We start from the raw sequence: 23,316 nt of genomic DNA on the forward strand, positions 1-23,316 counted from the left end.
TAACTGCTGATTTTAAATATGTTCTTTGATCTTAATCAACCATTTGGGTAATTTGGGTCTTTACCCATTAGAGTTAGACAGAAGCTGTACTTTTATGTCACTTGTATCCATTGAAAATAGTTGCCTAGTAGTGTTTCAAAGATGGCCGCCAAATGGACTGACTTGCCTTGAAAGGGACTTTGTATTGGTCCAACGTGAACTCCTACACTTTTTGTGTTCAAAATGCATCACAGAGCCAACTGGCTGAGACTAGAACTCACCTGGCTGGAGGTTCAGTATTATGTGACACAAATCTTGAAAAGGGCCTTCCTCACACACAAAGGGGATGTTTTCTTCTTTGCAGGAAGTTAATACATCTGAATTGAGTTGAAGGTCAAAGGTCATTCTGTTCACTTAGTCAGGAATTCCACTCCTGTCAACAGATTTTAATATGGGAGAGGGAGTGATTATCAGAGTCATACTTTAAACATTCTGAGCCAGAAATAAAGTAGCTAATTTATAAGCTGGAGAAGCTAGAAGGTTGGAATGAGCAACATAATTACACACTGACACACATTATTTAGTATTTATTGAGAGGATTATTCAGTAATTAGTGAGCTGAGAGAAAATCTAGTCCTATGCTGAACTGTGGATTACATTATTGACCAAAAACAGGCAGTAGAGGGTAGTTGTGTGTGTCACAGTGGTATATCTGGCATTCTCCTCTCCTTACTAATCAACACATTTTGCATGTGACTACTGAAAGGCAGCAGGTCGTCCTGGCAACAACTGAGCAGGGGTGTATTTCCCAAAAGCATCATTAGCCAACTATGGCCTTAAGTTCCATCACTACCAACATAGTTCAGTGATTTGGTGTTTCCCGACAGCTCTGTAAAACTGGCTTAAAAAAATGTATTCAAAATGACTGTTGATTTGAAGCCCCACGTCTTTCAGCCCTACTCTGCTCTCACAGTGGATGGTTAAGACTTTGAAAGGAATAGGGCATAGGGATGACCTCTTCTGAATAGAACGTGCATGTGCATTTGTGCTCAAGCCTGGCAGTCAGAGCATCCACTCACAGCATGCGGGAGTGAATATGGACACCACACAGCCACATCTGCTATCAGCAGGAATGCATAGCTAACACAATGGTGAATGGCAGTAGGTCAACTCACACATAAACACAGAGTCACTCAGTTTGGCTATACACTTTATATGTGGTAACTGCACCTTCTGACCCACTAGGGTTACACATTTATGGATTATGCAAATGTATTTCAATCAAAATGTATGTTTAAAAACAGAGCGAAATGAAACACGCAAACACCTGATCTCTTGTCATGGCATATACGCTTGGCTGCTCAATGGTTCTAACAGGATTACAGTTCTGCAGGGGAGAACCACAGGATGCTGCAGTGACCTGTGGAGAGAAATAATGTAAGTGTGTGATGAGTTTCATAAGGACGAATCAAAGGAATAGTTCACCCAAAAAAGGAAGTTCACAAAAATTATCTCATAATTTACTCTCCCTTATGCCATCCCAGATGTGCATGACTTTCTTTCTTCAGCACAACACAAATGAAGATTTTTAGAAGAAATGTTTTAGCTCTTTTGGTCCATACAATGCAAGTGAATGAGTGCCAAATTTTGAAGCTCCAAAAATCAAAAGTAATCCACATGACTCCAGTGGTTAAATCAATGTCTCCAGAAGTGATTTGATTGGTGTGGGTGAGAAACAGATCAATACTAGTATTGATCTAATAAAGTCCACACTGTCCTTTTCTGTATATTGCTGCCCTAATCGGCAAATCATGACACCGTTTTGGGGTCCGTTCTGTATAACGTGGCGGCCCATTTCACCTTATCGCGGTCCATTCGGCCCCGTTTCATGGCCAGCCCTTCGGGAAAAGTCCCAGTTCTCCCGATGCCCAGTCTGCCCCTGGATGTACCCTTACTAGAATCTTATTTGCATAAACATGCTGGGGAAATCTGAGAGTATTATTAAATCATTGAGATGAGCTCATACCTTTGTCACCATTCTAATGAACATCTGTATAATAAAGCCCAATAAACTGACTGCATAGGTGTAATGCACAACAATACAAATCACAGGTCTAATTTCACTGTAAGTACAGTATATTAGTCAAATAAGAGGAAAAGGATAAACCAAAAGATTGCAAACTTTAATACAAAAACAAGACAGTCCAAATCTAAAAGTGTCCTTCTGATCATCAATGGGAATAACTTAGGGATTTACGTAGATAGTGTTGTACTAAGATTTAAAAAATATAACATAAAGAAGAGAATGATTTAAAGGAATAGGTCACCCAAAAATGAAAATTCTGTAATAATTTACGTTCATGCCATCCCAGATGTGTAAGACTTTCTTTCTTTTGCAGAATACATATATATATTTTTTAGAAGAATATTTCAGCACTGTAGCTCCATACAATGCAAGTGAATGGTGACCAGAACGTTGAAGCTATGTTTACTGTTCAGCCGTTACCTGCAACCTCCTTGCTCATCCTTGAACTATTACAATTATAATTTTCAAGGGTATTGCACTGTGGCAGGGCGGAGGCTTAATTAGCCTAATACGGGACCGGGTGTGTAGGATCACGACCCGGCCCCGCCCTCCGCCCTGCCACATGCACCAATAATGCTACAACTTTTTAAGGCCTCTAAAAGCACTGTTATCCATTTCATGAGTATTGCACTACCAATGCTTCACCTTTTACGCTTACTGTGTAATATGGCTGACTGCATAATACACTGTTCCAGTTGCTGCCGGCACACTGCATGAGTGTTTGTAGCTTGCTAGCATGCTTAGCATTGCTTATTCTTATTCTTATATGTTCATCATTTTATCCTTGGCCATTTTACCACATGCTTCAGGTTTTGTCCACTTTTCTACCGTTTCAACTGTTTTACCGCAGAGCACCCTTTTTTTCACTTGTCTACATCTCACGTCTTAACTACATGCATTTGTTTTCTCCACTGTGTTTTACACAGATTATTGCATCAATCTGAAACATCTGCTGATCAGGAACCACATCCAACCACATCGATCACACACCCTCGCCACTTAAGAACAACCATAACAACAACAAACAATTGCGGTAAGTCATGGCATCCGCTCATGTTATTTCCTTCTGCATTGCATGCCATATGTTAACTATAGCTTCTTTTGTCAACAGTGACTGATTCACATTTGATAAATGTTAGGAATTAGTCAGGCTGACGGAGAAGTTTAATGAGTTAGAGACATGCATCTGAGCATTAGAGACAAATGAGGAATGTTAGAATAAAAATTGTGCTGCTCTAGCCTCAGCTCTCAGTCCTCCAGCCTGATCGATCTGAGCATTAATTATCTGCAAGTCTCAAGAGTGAAGCTGCTCTGAACTGGACTGAAAAATCTTCTCTGTAAACTAGAGAAACTCAGGTACTCAATAGTGCTGCTACTAGAACTAAGATAAACCATCATGTCTTACAAATTCCTCTGTCCAGTGCCTGCTACTGCACTCTCGAAACACACTCTCCTCTCTTCAGGTTGTGTAACTGTAGTGTCACAAAGAAAGGTTTAGCAGCACTAGCTGAAGCTCTGAAATCAAATCCCTCTCACCTGATAGAGCTCAATCTAATGGAGAATCATCTGGAAGAGGCAGACATGAAAGTGATACTCTCTGTGATACTGGACGAGTCATTAAAAACAGGAAACAACACTTAAAGAAATGTTTAAGACACAGGCTTGGGCGGGCCTGGGTAGCTCAGTTTGAATCCAGGGTGTGCTGACTGACTCCAGCCTGGTCTCCTAAGCAACCAATGCACGTGGATCACGGAGAGTAGCACGAGCCTCCACATGCGGCGTCTCTGTGCTGTCATGCACAACGAGCCACGTGATAAGATGCGTGGATTGATGTTCTCAGAAGCGGAGGCATCTGAGACTTGTCCTCTGCCACCCAAATTGAGGTAAGTAACCACATCACCACAAGGCCCTACTAAGTAGTGGGAATTGGGCATTCCAAATTGTGAGACACAGGCCTAGGCATTCTCAGCCTAGAGCCCAAATAAGGAATTTTGTGTTTACCTGGGACACTTACAAAACAAGGCAATATGCTGTATTTGCTACAGTATATCCGTTAGCCTAATGTATATGCTTTTTATGACTATGCAATTTTGAATCTTTTTTAAATAATTATTTGGGGCATCTGAGGCTCAGGTGGTAGGGCGGGTCAGCCGCTAATCGCACGGTTGGCGATTCGATTCCCGGCCCACATGACTCCACATGCCGAAGTGTCCTTGGGCAAGACACTGAACACCAAGTTGCTCCCAATGGCAGGCTAGCGCCTTGCATGGCAGCTCTGCCAACATTGGTGTATGAGTGTGTGTGTGAATGTGTGTGTGTGTGAATGGGTCAATAGGACACAGTGTAAAGCAATTTGGTAACCTCTAAGGTTAAAAAAAGGCACTATATAATTGCAGACCATAAGCCGTAAGCCATTATTATTCTTTCAAAGACTGAAATTAAACATTTGAACATGCAGTAGTTAAAGTATTTTGGCAGACATAAAGGTTACTATGGCAAATTGTCCCAATACATACTTTTGGGTATTTTTTTCTACAGAATAGAAGCCTTTATTTTTTTTGGTCACATATTATACATACATGTTTGCATATATACAGTGAAATGTATTTGTTTTCACATATCCCAGCTAAGCTGGGGTCAGCCATGATACGCTCAAGTGCCCAACAGTGGCATCTTGGTGGTACTGGGGCTTGAACCTCTGACCTTCTGGTCAGTAACCCAGAGCCTCAATCGCTGATCCACCACTGCCCATCCATTAGTGTCAATCTGACCATTCATATTCATACTGTTTTACACTATCTACAATATGTGGAATATGAAAAAATGAACTGCATCTCACATACCACATACAAAGTGATTCTTTGTAAGCAACAACTAATGTTTATATTCACTATTATAATAACTATCTTACTAACTTACTTTTCAACTGTTGAAGGCATGTTCGCTACTTTTTATTTTCGAGCTTTTTATTTTGTAATTAATAGTCACTCATTCACACGTAATGCATTCTGAGGACTCCTCTCTCTTTCTGGTATTTTATATAAACCCCCCCGAAAAACAAATATATACATGAGCAGCACCTGACAGCGCCTCCCTCGGCTGAGCGCGCGTAATGATATTGTGGTGGATTGATACTATTGCATTATGCAAACTAAGCACAATTGCACATTTATTAAAACACAGCACAACCCAACATTTATGTATCCGTAGTTTAAGAAACGCTGGTTTAAGATAACTCTAGAAAGAAACACTAAATGTACATACATGTTTAGGACAATACATGGCGCAGCATGTGAATGTTGGATAATGGATATGCATTTTTATTTTGGACAAATCTGAGGTTTCTTAACTAATGCATAGAATGTCAAATACACAAATGTCATTTACATTTTATTTTAAGAACTAGATACAAAAGATCATAAATAAAGGTCATAAATTATGTGCACCTAAAAAAAGAAAATGCCGAAATTATGAAATGAAAAGACTCCTTAAGCTGTTCTGAAATATGCTGCTGCCTTACAATGTGTTATTGTCAAAATGAATACTATGCTCAATTAAATACATTCTGTGCTTTTTTTTTTTTCGCAGATGAAAAGGAACAAAGTATCAAAACTCAAAAGCCGTACAAAGCAATGACTGCTGGTATTATGCACATCATAAAGAACAACAATTAAAACGTGTGTACACAGAATTGAAGATTATGCAATAAGATTTGTAACTATGAAAATCTTACTATGATTCACTTATTTCAGAAGTTGTCTTATGTTTTATGAAATGGCTGACCCATGGTGAACAAATATACATACAAAAGTGACAGCCATTTGTATTGATGGAAGACAAATGGAAATCAATGAAATGGAAAGGAGGGAAACAAACAGGATAGAAAGAAAGTAAGAAAAAAAGCCAACATATTAAGTAATTTATTTTGCTACTTAATTTAAATTTGGATACACCAAACATGAGTATCTTAAGACTTAAATCTTATCTGGTTTCATCTCCTCTTTCCTAAGATTTTTTTTGACAAATAAATCAAAACAATATTTCCACTCAGCCATGCCTCTGCTCCATCTGGCACTCATAAAACAAACACGCATTGTCCAAAAGGTCTGCTAGCTTTGTTTGAGAAGGCTCAAACTCTCCTGAGGCTAAAGTTTCATTTGAATGTAATGTTCAGATCTGATCCAGAGAGAACAATTCCTTCCTGTCGATGACGAGTGCCCATCCTGAAAAGAACCTGAAGAGATAAACGCAGGTCTGTTTGCACTGAAAAACTGTTTATGCATACACAAGGCGGACAATTCCCAAACTCTTTCTCCTGTCAGAAATATACAGTCCAAAGAGTCCAGAGCGACCGAAGTCATTTTAATTAACGCCAAAAGGCCAGTTAAAAAAATCCCAATGACAAAGAGGTTGAGAAAAAGTGCAGTTTTACTCATTCATCATTCTCTGGTCTTCATACCATTCTTCGTTAAAGTGCAAGAGTGATGTGAAATCTTCCGCCCCTCTTGTAACTCATGGTTAACAACATGATGCATTGTTTTTTCCTAGATCAGACAGGAACCTTTTTGTCTTGTCTTTGCACTCCAGACAATAAATCATGGACACTGGTCAGGATCTTTCTCTGATGTACACTGCACGAGATTCCCATTTTAGCCAAATCTCTGGAAAAAAAAGTAGCATGTAGATTAAGGATCGGATAAAGATAAAGGCTCATTGTGATGTGTTATTGAGTGATAATGTCTGTGAATACTTACTCTTGCCCCATGTGTAAAACATTATCTAAATGACAGTGTCCTGCTGTGATGAATTTGTCTGTGTATTGCTCTAGTCCAATCATTTTCAGCCATTCGTCCACAGAACCCAACAATGGGGCAGAGCCTTCAGAGGGGGCATGGTGAAGTATGGAGGGGTGGGGCCTGTGGGCAACACAAAATAATATACTTTACACCAGCTTAAGGGAAAAATAATTTGCATTGGAATTTTCTTGACTGTAAATGCGGGGATTTCTGTGTGCTCGTACATACAGTGGGCCCAAAAAGTCACACTTAACAATGTACAAAAGCCATTGCATTAGACAACAAAACATCAAACATGTAAATAAAAGTAGTAGTAGTCTTTTAAAGGCATTCAATGTGGTTTGATGAAAATAAACTGGAATTTAAGTAATTTTCCAGCCAAAAATCTTGACAAAATCCAATCATGATTGTGCATTCATGGGAGCTATGAGAGAAGATTGTTCATGAACTCTACTAGGTCCACTGTCATTTGACAACAAATTGGCCAAACACCTTTTTGTCTTCATTTTGAAGAATATAACACCTATTGTATATAAAACGTGTTGTTTGAAATGTGTGCTTCTGCTGTTTTTCTTGCCACTTGGTTTAATACTGTATTTATTATCTAATGAATTGACATTCATATATCTTTAGGTGCGACTTGAGTGTCTATATGTAACCAGTCCGGCTCAACCCACTCCGAGCGAGATTCGAACCGGCATCAGCTGGCATGGGAAGCAAGTGCGCTAACAAGGAGGCTAAAGGCTACTTTTGCTAGGTCAGTCGCTAGTGCGCCTCTTGAAGCCAGGGGAGAGAGGTTTACACACTGCACAGCTATTACGTACAATACCAGCTGGCTACAGTTACATCTATGTGCAGATATTGCTATCCTTATAGAGACCGCATTTCTAAACAAATAGCAATTAGAATAGCAACATTTGGTAATAAAGATTCATAAAGGAACAAAACAATGCCTTAATGTGCATATTTCAGGGTTAGTCAACAGCAGTTACTGTTAAAGTAGCTTTCATCAAGAACAAAACATGAGAAAGCTGCATGATCTCTTTAGTGTGCACTATAAGTGTGCATGTGCAACCTGCAGGTGTCTCCCGCTGTCCTCTTGAGTGATGCAGGATTGCGTATGAGTTTGTCCAGCATGTTGACTATCTGGCTAAATTTGGGTCTGTCTGCACGCTCCCTCATCCAGCACTCCAGCATGAGCTGATGTAAAGCCAGGGGGCACTCCATGGGTGGCGGCAAACGGAAACCTTCCTCTATTGCCTTTATCACCTAGGAAACAGAGAGGAAACCAGTGGCTGATCTTGCTAAACTATTGCATACAATTAGTTTGTTTAAGTTGGCACTGTACACAATAATACACTAAAATAAAGTATTATTATTTTGCTTGCATTGTTGAATCTAATTAATTACAGGAATCAGATTTATAGCATGGTGCCACTTACATCCTGGTTGCTCATGTCCCAATATGGTCTTTCACCATATGACATCACTTCCCACATAGCGATGCCATAACTCCACACATCACTTGCTGAGGTGAACTTTCTGTATGCGATGGCTTCTGGAGCCGTCCAGCGAATGGGAATCTTCCCTCCCTGTGATTGACAGGTTCATGTTAGTGCCAATACTTGCACTTAACAACAGGAATGATGTACAGTCATATGAATTATTTCCATTTCGTGTCAGGTTCCTTATTACATGTCAAGATTTATGAGTTTTATAAAAATAAATATATTGTAAGTAGGCACTGAGTCACACAGCTGCATAAATAAATGAAAATATTTGTATATGAATAAATGTAAAATCACTCTTACCCTGGTAGTGTACGCTCCGTCTGGTTCGTCTTCAAGCACTCTGGACATCCCAAAGTCTGAGACTTTGCACACCAGGTTGCTGTTTACTAGAATGTTCCGAGCTGCCAGGTCCCGATGAACATAACTCATGTCTGATAGATATTTCATACCAGAAGCGATACCTCTCAGGATGCCCACCAGCTGAATTACAGTAAAACGTCCATCATTCTTCTGAAACAGGAAGGACATATCAAGTCTGAATAGTGACATCTTGCCAAAAATCAAACTCCAAGTTATGTAATAAATCTGAATTGTTTTTCTAAGTCATTTTAAAAGCACAAGGAAAATACGTAGCTTCAGTGTCACTTAAACCTTGTTTATAATTTATAGGGGCGGCTGTGGCTCAGTTGGTAGAGCGGGTCGGCCACTAATCGCAGGATTGGTGGTTCAAACCCCGGCCCACACGACTCCACATGCCGAAGTGTCCTTGGGCAAGACACTGAACCCCAAGTTGCTCCCAGTGGCAGGCTAGTGCCTTGCATGGCAACTCTGCTGCCATTGGTGTATGAGTGTTTGGGTGAATGAGTCACAGTGTAAAGCGCTTTGAATACCGTTAAGGTTAAAAAGGTGCTATATAAGTGCAGACCATTTACTTTAAGCTCTCAACAGCACGAGACATTTATACTTGATGCGTTCAGCACTTTTCTCAAAATGAAAGACAGCGGTTATAGCTATGTGGAGCAAAGACACATTTTTAGACCAATTGGATTTCACTGTAAAATATACAATAAAATAGGCTTGTTTGAGCAATTTGCAAGAGGAGGATGCATGATATCACGCCACGCCTGGTCAAGTTTGAAATGTATTACACATAGACTAATACACAGATTTAAACATTTAGACAGACACCCACAAACTTACTCTAAGAAACATGTCCAGTGAGCCATTCTCCATGTACTCTGTGATAATCATAATAGGTTTACCTGCAATCAGAGAGAAAAAAAACAACAATTTAACATAATAAGTTATGCATTAACAAGCACTAAAACGTTCCTACTCGATCAAGAATTGAAAGGCTAAAGATGCACCGAGCGTATGAAACACTGTTTCTGGAAACTCGTTAAGTTATTCAAAATGAATCAACACACGCACACACACACACACACACACACACACACACACACACACACACACACACACACACACACACACAGGCTGTCTGATTGACAGTTAGCCAATGGTCCTGTCATATAGCGGAAGTGTAGTAAATAGAGCTCTCTAAGACACATTGTCGGCCATCTTTTTTTGGGCTGGCCTTTCGGTTGACCTTAAGGCGAGTTTGACTGACAGCTCCACCAGAGGGCCTGAGGAGCAGGTGACCTCTGACCCCTCCCCCTCACTATCGGTGCTTCTCAGCCCCGCCCCTTTCCGCCCACCCTATTAGAATGCAAATGAAATGTTCACTGACTGAGTCTAGTTTTGTGCATATGTGCGCATAGTCATGTATGTGTACATTTGACAAAGAACTCTGGACAACAAGGGTTATTATCAGTAATCTTTCCCAAAACTTACCAAAAAAAAAAAAATATTACATTTAAATAAATACACCAATGAAAAATAAAGAGGTAATTTGTGTAAAATGCATAAACTGGGTATAGTTAGTTGTGAAAAATCGTGAAGAAATGCTGTTGATTTGTTGATGAGAAACACTTAAGAGGCCCACGTATCCCACACTGCCTTATTTACATATTTAGATTCAATTCATACTCATTTACATTATGTAAATGAAGCATTCAACTCCATTAGCTCTGCTGTAACACAACGCAAGAGAATTAAGAAGGCTTTATAGTTTCATTGACACATTTATGAGCTAAAATTAAATTAAACAAAGACAGTGCTGTTCATTTCCTGAGTGCTGGCTGACAGCCACCTGTTAGATACATCCAGTTCTCTCAGCATTTTAATTTATTGAGGAATTATAAATCAACATTGTTTATGATGCTTCACAAAACACAGAGATGTTTCTATCAGCTGAGTGTAATATAAAATGTATGTAAAATATATTGGGGTTTCATTTGTTAACATAAGTTAATGCATTAACTATCATGAGCAAACAATGAACAATATCATTTTTACAGCATTTATTAATATTTGTTAACGTTAGTTTCCAAAATTAAATTGCTCATTGTTAGTTTGTTAATTCATAGTGCATTAACTAATGTTAACTAATACATCTTTTATTTTAAATATGTATTAGTAAATGTTGAAAGTAACATTCACCGTGATATAATAAAAGTACTGTTCATTATTAGTCCATGTTAACAAATGGAACCTGATTATCTTAATTTATACTGTATATTAAGATAAAAAAAAGTGATTTTAAATCAATGTGAAACGCTGTTCACAACCCCTTTTTCATCCTGTAATGCGACACATTTCTGAGTTAAACAGAATCTTAAATGAGACCAATTGTAGGACGGGACTTGACTTTATCCATCGGAAAGTGATTGGTTCAATTATCCAATTATCTGTCTCGCCTTAGTGACATCAGGAAAAACAATAAAGAAGCATGAGTTATTATACTTTGATTAAATATTAAAGAAACAAACTATTTTTCTTGGAATAATTCAGCAATAAATAATACACAATAAGGAACGTGCATTACATTTACATTTACATTTACATTTACATTTCTTCATTTGGCAGATGCTTTTATCCAAAGCGACTTACAAAAGAGGAAAAACATAAGTGCATCATCTTAAAGAGACAGTGGTAAAAAAAGTGCCATATTACAAAGTTTCACAAGCATCAGAATAGTATTCAAAACATATACAATTATTATTTATTTATGAATTCAATTTAGTTAGTGACTAGTTAAGTGCTCTTGGAAAAGATGCATTTTAAGTCGTTTTTTTGAAGACAGAGAGTGAGTCTGCTTCACGGATGGAGTGCAATAAGAATGTAAATAGAGTTAATTTTCAATTTATGTTGAGTGACTTAAAAATATATATTTTTTTAGACTTGATAAAATATGATAAATGCTTTAATCACATTTAAAAAGAAAGAGGTATTAGTGAATTTTCCCTTCTCACACTGTAGAATGTTTTATTTAAAATCACATTTAAAAGGAATTTCAGAGAATTATCTGAGGTATTAATGATTTTAAATATCGGAAAAATATTTATTTATTCATGAATGCACTCTCTTAGGGATAAACTAGCACCAGTATACTGGTAAAAAATGGAAAATAAGTAAAACAAAATAAATGCAAAATATGCATAGCGCTCAGTTACACATTGAGTCTATCTATCTCTCTCTCTCTCTCTCTCTCTCTCTCTCTTCTCTCTCTCACACACACACACACACACACACACACACACACACACACACACACACACACACACACACACACACAAGATGAGTGGTGTTATGTGGCTGTAGGTTAGAGATATAAGGTGTCACTCTACCCCCAAAACACATTTAGGACTGATGATGTGATTAATGACTCTGCATCTGCTGTGCTTTTTAGCTCACATTAGCCCACCACAGCAGCCTACACCATCTGGAGACCACAAGTGTGTGTGTGTGTGTGTGTGTGTGTGTGTGTGACAGAGAGCAAATTTGGAGTCCTTGTCAAGGCATATTTAGCAAGCAAACACACAAATATGCACTGAACATCCACACATAAACACACACTGCTATTAACATATCAAAAAGAAAAATAAATGCTGTATCACCAGCCTGTTTCTTTAGGCTTCGTTCCATTTAAAGTCGCATGTAGGATATTCCTATTTGTCCTACAGTATGTTGCATTCTGTTGTCTGATGCTTCTAAGATGACTTACAAAGAAACAAATTGGCAATGCAACCATTTGTTTAGCAGATGTTCAATTATAAACAGAGAGGATCATTACGATATTTTAAGTCAAGTAAAGTTTATTTGTATAGCGCTTGTCACAACAGGCGTTGTTTCAAAGCAGCTGTACATTAAATTATTCTATAACAGAAAATGAATGAATATAATGTTAATATGAGTTATTTATGCTTAGAACTATTAGTGGTTAAAATTAGTAAACTAAGTAAGTCTTGTGGGTCAATGATTAAACAATATGATTTTATATGAACTATAAGTTTTAGTGTTAAAGTCCTTAATGTCATCCCGAATTAACTGATGAAATACACTTTGGCAGATGAAGGTTTTTTTTTAGTGGTTAATTCATTTTCTGTGTAGTTTAAGAGAGTGTTGTCTCTCCTTTGACCAAGTTGATAAAGGCAACATTCAGTGAAGAGCATCGCAGTCCGACTGGTAGCTTATCGCATATAATTTTGGTGAACTCCACCCTGAGTCCATGCTTCAGACAGTGGCTCATGAAGAATCCCATGTCTTTGATTTTGCACCAATTCATCCTCTGTGAAGTCTGTCTTAGCAGACACAGTGGGAATCGGATATAAGGCAGGACCGGAGATTGATCTGGCAGGCTCTGGTATCCTCAGGAAATAATCTCGAGGTTTAGACAGGGAAAGAAATAGAATAAAATTAGAATAGATGCCATTACATTTAAAGCAGGATTAAAGAATAAGAGAAGAGTTTTCGGTTGAATTAGGTGTATCCCTGGCTGAATAGATAAATCTTTAGTTTTACTGATAGAGTATGTCTGAGTTCCAAACACAGCTAGGAAGACGATTCCATAATTTAGGAGCCAATTATGAAAATAATCTCCCTCCTTTTGTGGATTTTTATATTCTCTGTATAGTTAACATGCCGGAGTTTTGCGATCATAATCAACACAATGGATTATAGCATGACAGAAGGTCACTTAAGTACTTGGAGCTAGACCATTCAAAGCTTTCTACGTAATTAACAGAATTTTAAAATGAATGCAAAATTGAACAGGTAGCCAATATAACACAGATAGAATGGGGTTAATATGATGTTATTTCTTGGTTCTAGTTAGCACTCTTGCTGTTGCATTTTGAACCAACTGATGTTTATTTATTAAACTTGCAGGACATCCACCTCCACCTGCATTACAATAATCTATTCTGGAGGTCATGAATGCATGAATTCATTTTTTTGGCATCAGAAACAGATAGCATGAGTCATAACTTGACAATATTTCTAAGCTGGAAGAATGCAGTTCTACAAATATTGTACATTTGTAAATTTTGCTATCAAATATAACACCAACATTTTTTGCTGTAGAAGTTGACGTTACAGTACATCCATCAAGAGTCAGATTATATTTTAGCATCTTATTTTTTGAGGTTTTTGTTCCAATATTTTATACTTCTGTTTTATCAGAATTGAGTAAAAGGACATTTCTAGCCATCCCCTCTTTGATATCATTTATACACTGTTAATTTGGAAACTTTTTCAATTTCGTCGGGTTTCGAAGAAATATAAAGTTGTGTATCATCGTCATAACACTGAAAACTAATTCCATGGTTCTTGATAATGTCTCCCAGGAGGAGCATACATAGGGACAAAAGCAGAGGACATAATACTGATCCCTGTGGCACTCCATACTTAACTTTAATTTGATCCTCGTTCACACAAAGTGTTAGCGTTTAGAGAGATAGGAACTAAACCAAGCTAAAAATTAACATAGTTGGGAGGGCACACTTTTCTAGTATTTTCTACATAAATGGGAGATTCGATATCGTTTCTTGATAAGCAGTTTGATAACTTCCAGTTTAAAGATTCTTAGGACATGCCCTAAGTATAATGAGGATTTACTGATATTAAGAAGAGGTTCTAAGATAACAGGAAACACCTCTTTTAGGAGTTTAGTCGGTATTGAGTCTAACATATATGTTGTTGATTTTGATGTTTTGATCATTTTTGTTAGCAATTCCTGACCTATAACAGCGAAAGATTGAAGTTGCTCATAGGAAATAATAATAGTCTTCTAGGGTGCTGTGGCAGACCGATGCATAATTCCAATTTTGTTTCTGATTATTTTGATTTTATCTGAAAAGAATTTCCTAAAGTCATTAATCCTATTGTCTATGAATCCTATGCTATTCTCCAGACAACACTCCGCCATTCACCTGAAACAGCATCTACCAGCATCTCTTTCTCACTGACCTCCACCTGCATTCGGATGCGTGTGTCTAACTCATTAACCTTCTCTGTCAGCCTGACTAATTCCTTACATTTATCACATGTATATCCCTCACTGCTGACAGAATAAGCTATAGTAAACATGTGGCATGCAATGTACAAATATGAGCAGATGCCATGAGTTACCACAATAGTTTGTTGTTGTTGTGATGGTGTTTTTTTGATCAGCGGGGGGTTTAAGTTCAATGTTAATCCCTCACATAACTGTTGTTGAAGTTGTTCCTGATCACCAGTGGTTTAGGATTGATGCAACGATCCGTGCAAAACAATTAAAATGCAAATAGTTGTATCACTTTAAAAAGTATTAAAGCGTAAAAAAATATGCAAATGAATAAATGGAAGATAAGCAATGCTAAGTAGGCTAGCAGCCTCACAGCAACAGCAACAGAAACACGAGCACTCACAGCAACAGGAACAGGAACCAGCGTCACCACCAGGATATATGTAAAGCTAGCTGTTAAAATTCCCATTCATCTCAATGGCAATTACTCAGTGCTAGCCTGAATTCTTTTAGTCAATCATATAAACTGTTTCATGTGACAAAAAAGGAAAGAAAATTATGTCACTACAATGCTGAATGGCTGATGGCAACACAAGTCAGGGAAAAATACAAGTGTATTTCATGCTTTAAGAGCCATTGAAAAAAATCATGCACGATCAAATGCAGTGTTTGCAAAAAAGCCTTTTATTTTCATGTAATGCAAGAACTTTGTTTATGCATTTTACTTGCTTAAAAGTTTAATGTTTTAATTTAAAACGTGCAGAACTGTGATGTCATCAAATGATTTAACATACTAACAGTTAATAGGACAGCTTCTCTCAGTAGAAAGTTGACCCAAGTGAAACACAGGCAGAGTGTGTCCATCTACAGAGCCATACAGGTACATTAGCGGTGGTTACAACAGTGCATGTCTATCTGATGCTTTATGTTTTTCACCAAACTGTATAATCCCTGTTATTAAACTGGAGATGAACCACGGAGCAAATGCTTACCGAACCAAGGTTGACCACGTTTTGTTTTTTTACCAAGAACCATTACACCCCTAATAAAGATATATATATATATATATATATATATATATATACACAGATCAGCCATAACATTAAAACCACCTGCCTAATATTGTGTAGGCCCCCCCTCGTGCCTGGCTGATCTGTGTGTATATATGTGTGTATATATATATATATATATATATATATATATACACTCACCTAAAGGATTATTAGGAACACTCAATTTCTCATTAATGCAATTATCTAATCAACCAATCACATGGCAGTTGCTTCAATGCATTTAGGGGTGTGGTCCTGGTCAAGACAATCTCCTGAACTCCAAATGACTAAATGTCAGAATGGGAAAGAAAGGTGATTTAAGCAATTTTGAGCGTGGCATGGTTGTTGGTGCCAGACGGGCCGGTCTGAGTATTTCACAATCTGCTCAGTTACTGGGATTTTCACGCACAACCATTTCTAGTGTTTACAAAGAATGGTGTGAAAAGGGAAAAACATCCAGTATGCGGCAGTCCTGTGGGCGAAAATGCCTTGTTGATGCTAGAGGTCAGAGGAGAATGTGCCGACTGATTCAAGCTGATAGAAGAGCAACTTTGCCTGAAATAACCACTCGCTACAACCGAGGTATGCAGCAAAGCATTTGTGAAGCCACAACACTCACAACCTTGAGGCGGATGGGCTACAACAGCAGAAGACCCCACCGGGTACCACTCATCTCCACTACAAATAGGAAAAAGAGGCTACAATTTGCAAGAGCTCACCAAAATTGGACAGTTGAAGACTGGAAAAATGTTGCCTGGTCTGATGAGTCTCGATTTCTGTTGAGACATTCAGATGGTAGAGTCAGAATTTGGTGTAAACAGAATGAGAACATGGATCCATCATGCCTTGTTACCACTGTGCAGGCTGGTGGTGGTGGTGTAATGGTGTGGGGGATGTTTTCTGGGCACACTTTAGGCCCCTTAGTGCCAATTGGGCATCGCTTAAATGCCACGGCCTACCTGAGCATTGTTTCTGACCATGTCCATCCCTTTATGGCCACCATGTACCCATCCTCTGATGGCTACTTCCAGCAGGATAATGCACCATGCCACAAAGCTCGAATCATTTCAAATTGGTTTCTTGAACATGACAATGAGTTCACTGTACTAAAATGGCCCCCACAGTCACCAGATCTCAACCCAATAGAGCATCTTTGGGATGTGGTGGAACGGGAGCTTCGTGCCCTGGATGTGCATCCCACAAATCTCCATCAACTGCAAGATGCTATCCTATCAATATGGGCCAACATTTCTAAAGAATGCTTTCAGCACCTTGTTGAATCAATGCCACGTAGAATTAAGGCAGTTCTGAAGGCGAAAGGGGGTCAAACACAGTATTAGTATGGTGTTCCTAATAATCCTTTAGGTGAGTGTATATGGTTGTATCGGCAAAGTCCTAATCGCAGCATTCCTACATTTGATATTTAAGGCGAGTCAAACCACTTACAGTACATCCAGAAATAAATATATTGCAGAAGAGAAATCATTTTTAAAAATGTTTAACAGACTTTGATTTAAACTTTGACTTACATTTGGTAGCCACGCCTTCTAGATGAATTATATTGGGATGGTCAAACTGGCCAATGACACTGGCCTCACTCAGAAAGTCCAGCCTCTGCTGTTCTGTAAACCCCGCCTTCAAGGTCTTGATGGCCACACAGATCTCTCGTTTTCCAGGAAGCTTCAGACGACCACTGCACACCTCTCCAAACTCACCTATACACACACAGATAGTGACTTTTACACATACATTTTTACACACTAAATGACATGTAATGTGTAATCGCAGTTACAAGGGGTGTTAACGCACCAATGCCGATTACTTTCTCGATCTTGATACAGGAGGTATTTATCTCTTTAGCGAACTCCCTGATGGCCTGGTTTGGGTCTTCGTAGGTGTAGGGGTCCACATATATCCTCACACCTAACAGAACATTAACAGAAGTGTTCACAAGAGAAATCGTTCACCTGTTCATTGCAGCAGAGGAGCAGAGAGGTCATTGAGGTGTTTGCTTACTTTGCTGCAGGTTCTCCTCTGCCTGTTTAGTTTTGCTGTATTTGCACCTCCTGGGATTAAAATAAAGATTTTTCAGTATTTATTCTTTCATTTGTCTATACATTGTAGAGCAAAATAAATTTAATAATCAACAATTTTGTCTTGATTTCTAGTGAAAGTATCTAAACATAAAAACACATTCATGTACTTGATGTAACATTGCTAGCAGTGACAGGCAGACAAAGATGATGAAGTGTGAAGAACTTGGCATGGCAGGCGGAGCCCTGGAAGGTGGAGCTGTGAGAGGTTCAAGGGGCGGAGCCATGGAAGGTGGATCCTTGAGAGGCTTAAAGGGCGAAACTGGAGAACTTGGAGCCCGGAGAGTAGCCGAATGCTCAAAGGGTCAGGCGAGCCAGAGGCTCGGAGGACCAAGGCAGAGCCGGAGGCTCGGAGGACCAAGGTGGAGCTGGGGGATCGGAAGACCGAGGCGGAGCCGGTGAGGCTAAGGACCAAGGTGGAACCATAGGAATGGAGGTCCCCGGTGGAGCTCCATTGGGGCAGTGGTGGCTCAGTGGTTGAGGCTCAGGGTTACTGACCAGAAGGTCGGGGGTTCAAGCCCCAGCACCACCAAGATGCCACTGTTGGGCCCTTGAGCAACGCACTTAACTCCAGGTTGCTCCAGGGGGATTGTCCCTGTAATAAGTGCACTGTAAGTCGCTTTGGATAAAAGCGTCTGCCAAATGCATAAATGTAAATGTAAATGTAAATGAGCTGGAGGATCGGAGAGCCACGTAGAGCTGAGTTGATGTCGAGGGAACGGCGATCCAAGGTGGAGTCCAGGGCTCAAAGGGTCTAGGCAGAGTTGGAGCATTATTTTTGTATAAGATGTCACAGGGGGTGATGGTCAAGCTGGTGACTTGGAGGGAACTGGCTGATCAGGAGGAGGTGGAGGAGGAAGAGTACTCAGGGTGGGCACAAGGGTGGGAACCAACTCCAGGTCTAACAGTTCAGTAAGAGCTGGCTGTGGGATGGACGAGGCTTGCAATGCTGGCTCTGGGACAGATGAGGTTTGCAACACTGGCTCGTTAGCCATGGCAGGTGTGGGCATTAGCTCGTTGGCTGTGGCAGGTGTGAGCATTGACGTTGGCTCGTTGGTCGTGGCAGGTGTGGGAGTTGGCTCGTAGAGCAGAGGTGGGCCTGTGACATGAAATGGAGCAGACCGAAGCTTAGCTGCGATATGGCATGGAGTAGTCTCAGGCGTGGCTGTGACATAGCAAGGAGCAGACCATGATGGGGAACTCTGGCTTGGCGCCCATGATCGGTGGATGGCTCTGACATGGCAGCCACTATAGGAGTGCATAGTTCCTCATCAGCCACTCCTATAGTGAAAGATGAACCGCTCAGTTGCAAGGCAAAATCGATGTATTGAGCCAGATTGAAAATTATCTGACCGCCAGGCATCATAGAGTATATGGCCTCATTTACCCCAAAATGGAAAATGTCTTTGAGGGCGATCTCATTGAAATCCACCTCGCTGGCCAGACCGCATGAGGCAAACTGCTGGGTTCATGTTGCAGTCAAGTATTCTATAACGTTGCTGGCAATGACAGGCAGATGAAGACGATGAAGTGTGAAGAACCCAAGTACAGTTTTATTTACAAATCCTAAACGTGAATCCAAACAAATGTGAAAGTATAAAACAAAGCGACATAAACATGAACTTGACTTGAACAACATTACACCAAAATAATACCTGACCAAAGACAATGACAACCAATCAACAGACAGAACTGTAAAAAAGACAAGACTGCTAACAAGAACTCAAACAATTAACCAATGAATACAAGACACATGAACAGGGGAAACACATGACTATAAACAGGAACTAAACTATCAAAATAAAAGACATGAACTCAAACTTAAACGTGAAACAAAAACAGATTTATACGTCACACTTGAGTAGTAAATGTTTAACATATTAAGACTTATTTTCAGAGAATATTCAGGATTGAAATGTATTTTTCTTACACCACTGGCAAATTTATTTTCTTGTTTTAAACATACAGTACAACTAAATTTTGTTAGATTTATGCTTAAAGCAATAAAACACACTATTTGCAATTAATTAAAACATTTATTTATTGTTTTCTCTTTGAACAAGTCTTAAAGGGATAGTTAACCCAAAAAGTTAAACCTGGAATCCCAGATGTGTATGACTTTCTTTCTTCTAAAGAACACAAACAAAGATTTTCAGAAGAATATGTCGACTCTGTAGGTCCTCAAAATGCAAGTGAATGGGTGCCAGCATTTTTAAGCTCCAAAATCCACATAAAGAGAGCATGAATGTAATCCATGTCTCCAGTGCTTAAATTCATGTTTTCAGACACAATATGATAGGTATAGTTGAGAAACAGATCAACATTTAAGTAATTTTGGGTCATAAATTCTCCTCCCTGCCCAGTAGGGGGCGATATGAACAAATAATGTGAATCACCAAAAACAGAAGTAGAAAGTGAAAGAAAAAGGACTTAAATATTGATCTGTTTCTAATACACACCTATCATATCACTTCAGAAGACATGGATTTAACCACCAGATTCGTCTGGAGTACTTTTATGCTGCCTTTATGTGGATTTGGAGCTTCAAAGTTTTGGTCACCATTCATTGGTGCATTGTATGGACCAACAGAGCTGAAATATTCTTATAAAAATCTTTGTTTGTGTTCTGCTGAAGAAAGAAAGTCAAATACTGATGGTGAGTAAATGATGAGAGAATTTTCATTTTTGGGTGAACTCTCCCTTTGATATCTTATGCAGTTTTGCTTCTCAAGTACATGTATCATGTTTTAAGGATGTTTCCAATTTTTTACTGGAAAACAAGACAAAACATTGACTGACTAACATTGTTTGATAGATTGTTTGCAATGTGGACATTTTGTCTTCCTCACTTTTTGGTGATGATGAAGGCACTGACGAGGATGAGGAGGAGAACCACAACACAACCGGCCACCAACAGCAACAACACAGCAGAGCTCATCACACCTCCAATAATCGGAGCTGCGACTAAGAGATAGAGTGCAAAACACTGCATTACAATAAGACAAAATCAAACCTTTAATACGTAAATTTCAAATTGCAAAAAAGAATTATTTTTCTAATGAGTTTTAAAAAGGTTTTATTGATGTGTTTGCAATGAAAAATATCCAAAATCATGTCCCGCTCTATATTTTTTCTTTCTAATTGATTATCTTTTTTAACTAATAAATATAATGAATGCATTATAGTTTTATCGGGAAGACACGCAGGCTTGAGTGAAGTTTAAGATGCCATTTATTTGATAGATGTAAGATGGGAGGTGATGTCTCTCTCTTTGGCGTAGGCCCGGAACCGTCATGTCCTGCAGGAGATAGGAGGCAGAGCGAGGAGCCTACCCCCGTGTGGGACAGGGCTCAACTGGTGGTGGTGGGGAGGTGGAGGTTGCCGTGTTAGCACACCGAAACAGCAATTTGATAGATTGTGAGCAGACTTATAAAGCAATGGCTTACATGTGATTGGCTAGGAGTTACCCAGCTAATGATGTGATGATGTACAGCTGCTAGTCTTCCCGCTAGAACTATGCTCCACTTCCATTTCTGGTTCAATCCCAATTTAAAGAAATATTCCAGGTTCAAAACAAGTTAAGCTCAATAAAAGTATTGAAGTACCAGAGAAATTATATTCAACTCATCCCTTGTTTATTTAAAAATGGTGGTTACACTGAGGAACTTGCAATGGAAGTCAATGGGGCTAGCCCATAAACCCTAAAATATTCACTATTTCAAAAGTACAGCAACAAGAAATTAACTATAAATGCTAACATGATTTTAGTAGGGGAAAAAATCTATTCTACATGATTTTAGTGTGATGAAATCACTTATAGGCTTTACCTGTGTTGCGTGATATCCAATATTACAACAATGAAGTTGTAATATTGGATATAACTTTACACTGATAAGGTTAGGAAGCCATTTTTCTCATTAAAAACACGTTAAAAGACATTTAAAATTTTATATCTTATTGCTATACCTTTGAAACAGTGTTCATTTTAGTGTTTATGCACTGGCCCCATTCACTTCCATTGTAAGTGCGTTACTGCAACCACGAGTTCTGCTTTTTTAAAGCGAGAGACAAGTTAAAATAATCTTTTGTGGTGATCAACATTATGCAACAAATGCTGTCGATTGACTTCACTTGTATTGAACCCGGAATAGTATTCCTGAAGATGACCTACCGTATAGACCCACCTGTGTTGGTGCTGAACTCAAAGGGGGTGCTGAACTCTCCGTAGCCCGCGGCGGTGCGAGCGCGCACGTGAAACACATATGAGGTCAGCGGGATCAGATCTTTAATATCAGTATTACGGGATGTCGTCTTTACAATGCGATAACTCCTCTCATTCTGATCCTGAGATTTATAAATAAAGACAGAGAGACAGAATGGAAAAGAAAGGTAAGAGGTCAAAGGGGGAAGCCAAAGGATGTCAGGGGGCTATTTTTAATTCTAATAAAAACCTCACTTCCTGTTTATCCAGGGAAAGCGGGTTTGCACAGGGTATTGCCGTACTGCATCCACTTATGTACGCATGTGGTTAAGAGCTTTTAACAATAGCATCTTAATGAGAAATTGTGCATAAAGGGATTGTTACCTAACATTCATCATTTACTGGAACACAAAAGGTAATTTTTTAAGAATATATATATATATATATATATATATATATATATATATATATAGGTACAAGAGGGTGAGTAAATGATGATATAAGTTTATAAAGTTTATAACTAATGCTTTCCATCATTTACCTTCTCGTAATATTTGACCTCATACTCCAGGATGACACCGTTGGGTTTCTCTGGTTCCTGCCAGAACAGAGAGAGAGTGTGACGGGTGATATCCTTACTCTCAACTAACATGACCGTGGAGGGAGCTGAGGAGAAAGAGAAAGCGAGAGCTAAAATGTTTCTTTTGTCGAGTCTGTCGTCTGTCTCTCCCTAACTGTCACTCTTTTATCACATCACAGACAAACAAAGAGCAAAGAGAAAACAAACCAAAGGACACAGAAGACAAGAAGATCTTCTCTTTCTCCCAGAACGTTCTTCGTTTCTTTCAACTGTGGATTTGTAGTTAAGATTGCTATTGTTTGATTGCCCCCCCCAAAAGCTGTTTTTGTCGAGGGTGAGAAAGTCAAACAGAGAGATTCAGACACAACAAAAATGAGCTCTAAAAGAGCCGAAAACCAAATACAACACAACGAAACAAGGAGAAAAAAAAAGAGAAAAAGCAGCCAAATACAAGGAAAACTGAGGGAGTGTAAATACAAATGTGGGGGATGAAGGAAAAATAAAAACAACGAATGAAAAGATGGCTCAGAGATCTCTGTGCATTCATTCTCTCTCCATACAGAAGAACTTTGGATATCAAAATGCATTTATGGATGTTTCTTGAACTCTGTGGAC

At 39.0% G+C, this 23,316-nt stretch overlaps 1 protein-coding gene across 1 annotated transcript in view; it reads right to left on the reverse strand.

The window, feature by feature from the left end:
* Positions 1-4,616: 4,616 nt before the first annotated feature.
* epha4l (eph receptor A4, like) overlaps positions 4,617-23,316 on the reverse strand; it is a 58,483-nt gene continuing 39,783 nt past the window's right edge. The window contains exons 6-17 of the mRNA XM_052110385.1: positions 22,663-22,787; positions 22,105-22,264; positions 20,770-20,884; positions 17,844-17,893; positions 17,637-17,750; positions 17,357-17,542; positions 9,573-9,634; positions 8,673-8,882; positions 8,304-8,453; positions 7,937-8,130; positions 6,820-6,981; positions 4,617-6,726 (exon numbers count right to left, since the gene is read on the reverse strand). Of these exons, the coding sequence (XP_051966345.1) occupies positions 6,615-6,726; positions 6,820-6,981; positions 7,937-8,130; positions 8,304-8,453; positions 8,673-8,882; positions 9,573-9,634; positions 17,357-17,542; positions 17,637-17,750; positions 17,844-17,893; positions 20,770-20,884; positions 22,105-22,264; positions 22,663-22,787 (1,640 nt within the window). The 3' untranslated portion in view covers positions 4,617-6,614. The remainder of the gene's footprint in view (positions 6,727-6,819; positions 6,982-7,936; positions 8,131-8,303; positions 8,454-8,672; positions 8,883-9,572; positions 9,635-17,356; positions 17,543-17,636; positions 17,751-17,843; positions 17,894-20,769; positions 20,885-22,104; positions 22,265-22,662; positions 22,788-23,316) is intronic.

This window comes from Xyrauchen texanus, chromosome 38 (genome assembly GCF_025860055.1).
Source record: "Xyrauchen texanus isolate HMW12.3.18 chromosome 38, RBS_HiC_50CHRs, whole genome shotgun sequence".
NCBI classification, from domain to species: domain Eukaryota; kingdom Metazoa; phylum Chordata; class Actinopteri; order Cypriniformes; family Catostomidae; genus Xyrauchen; species Xyrauchen texanus.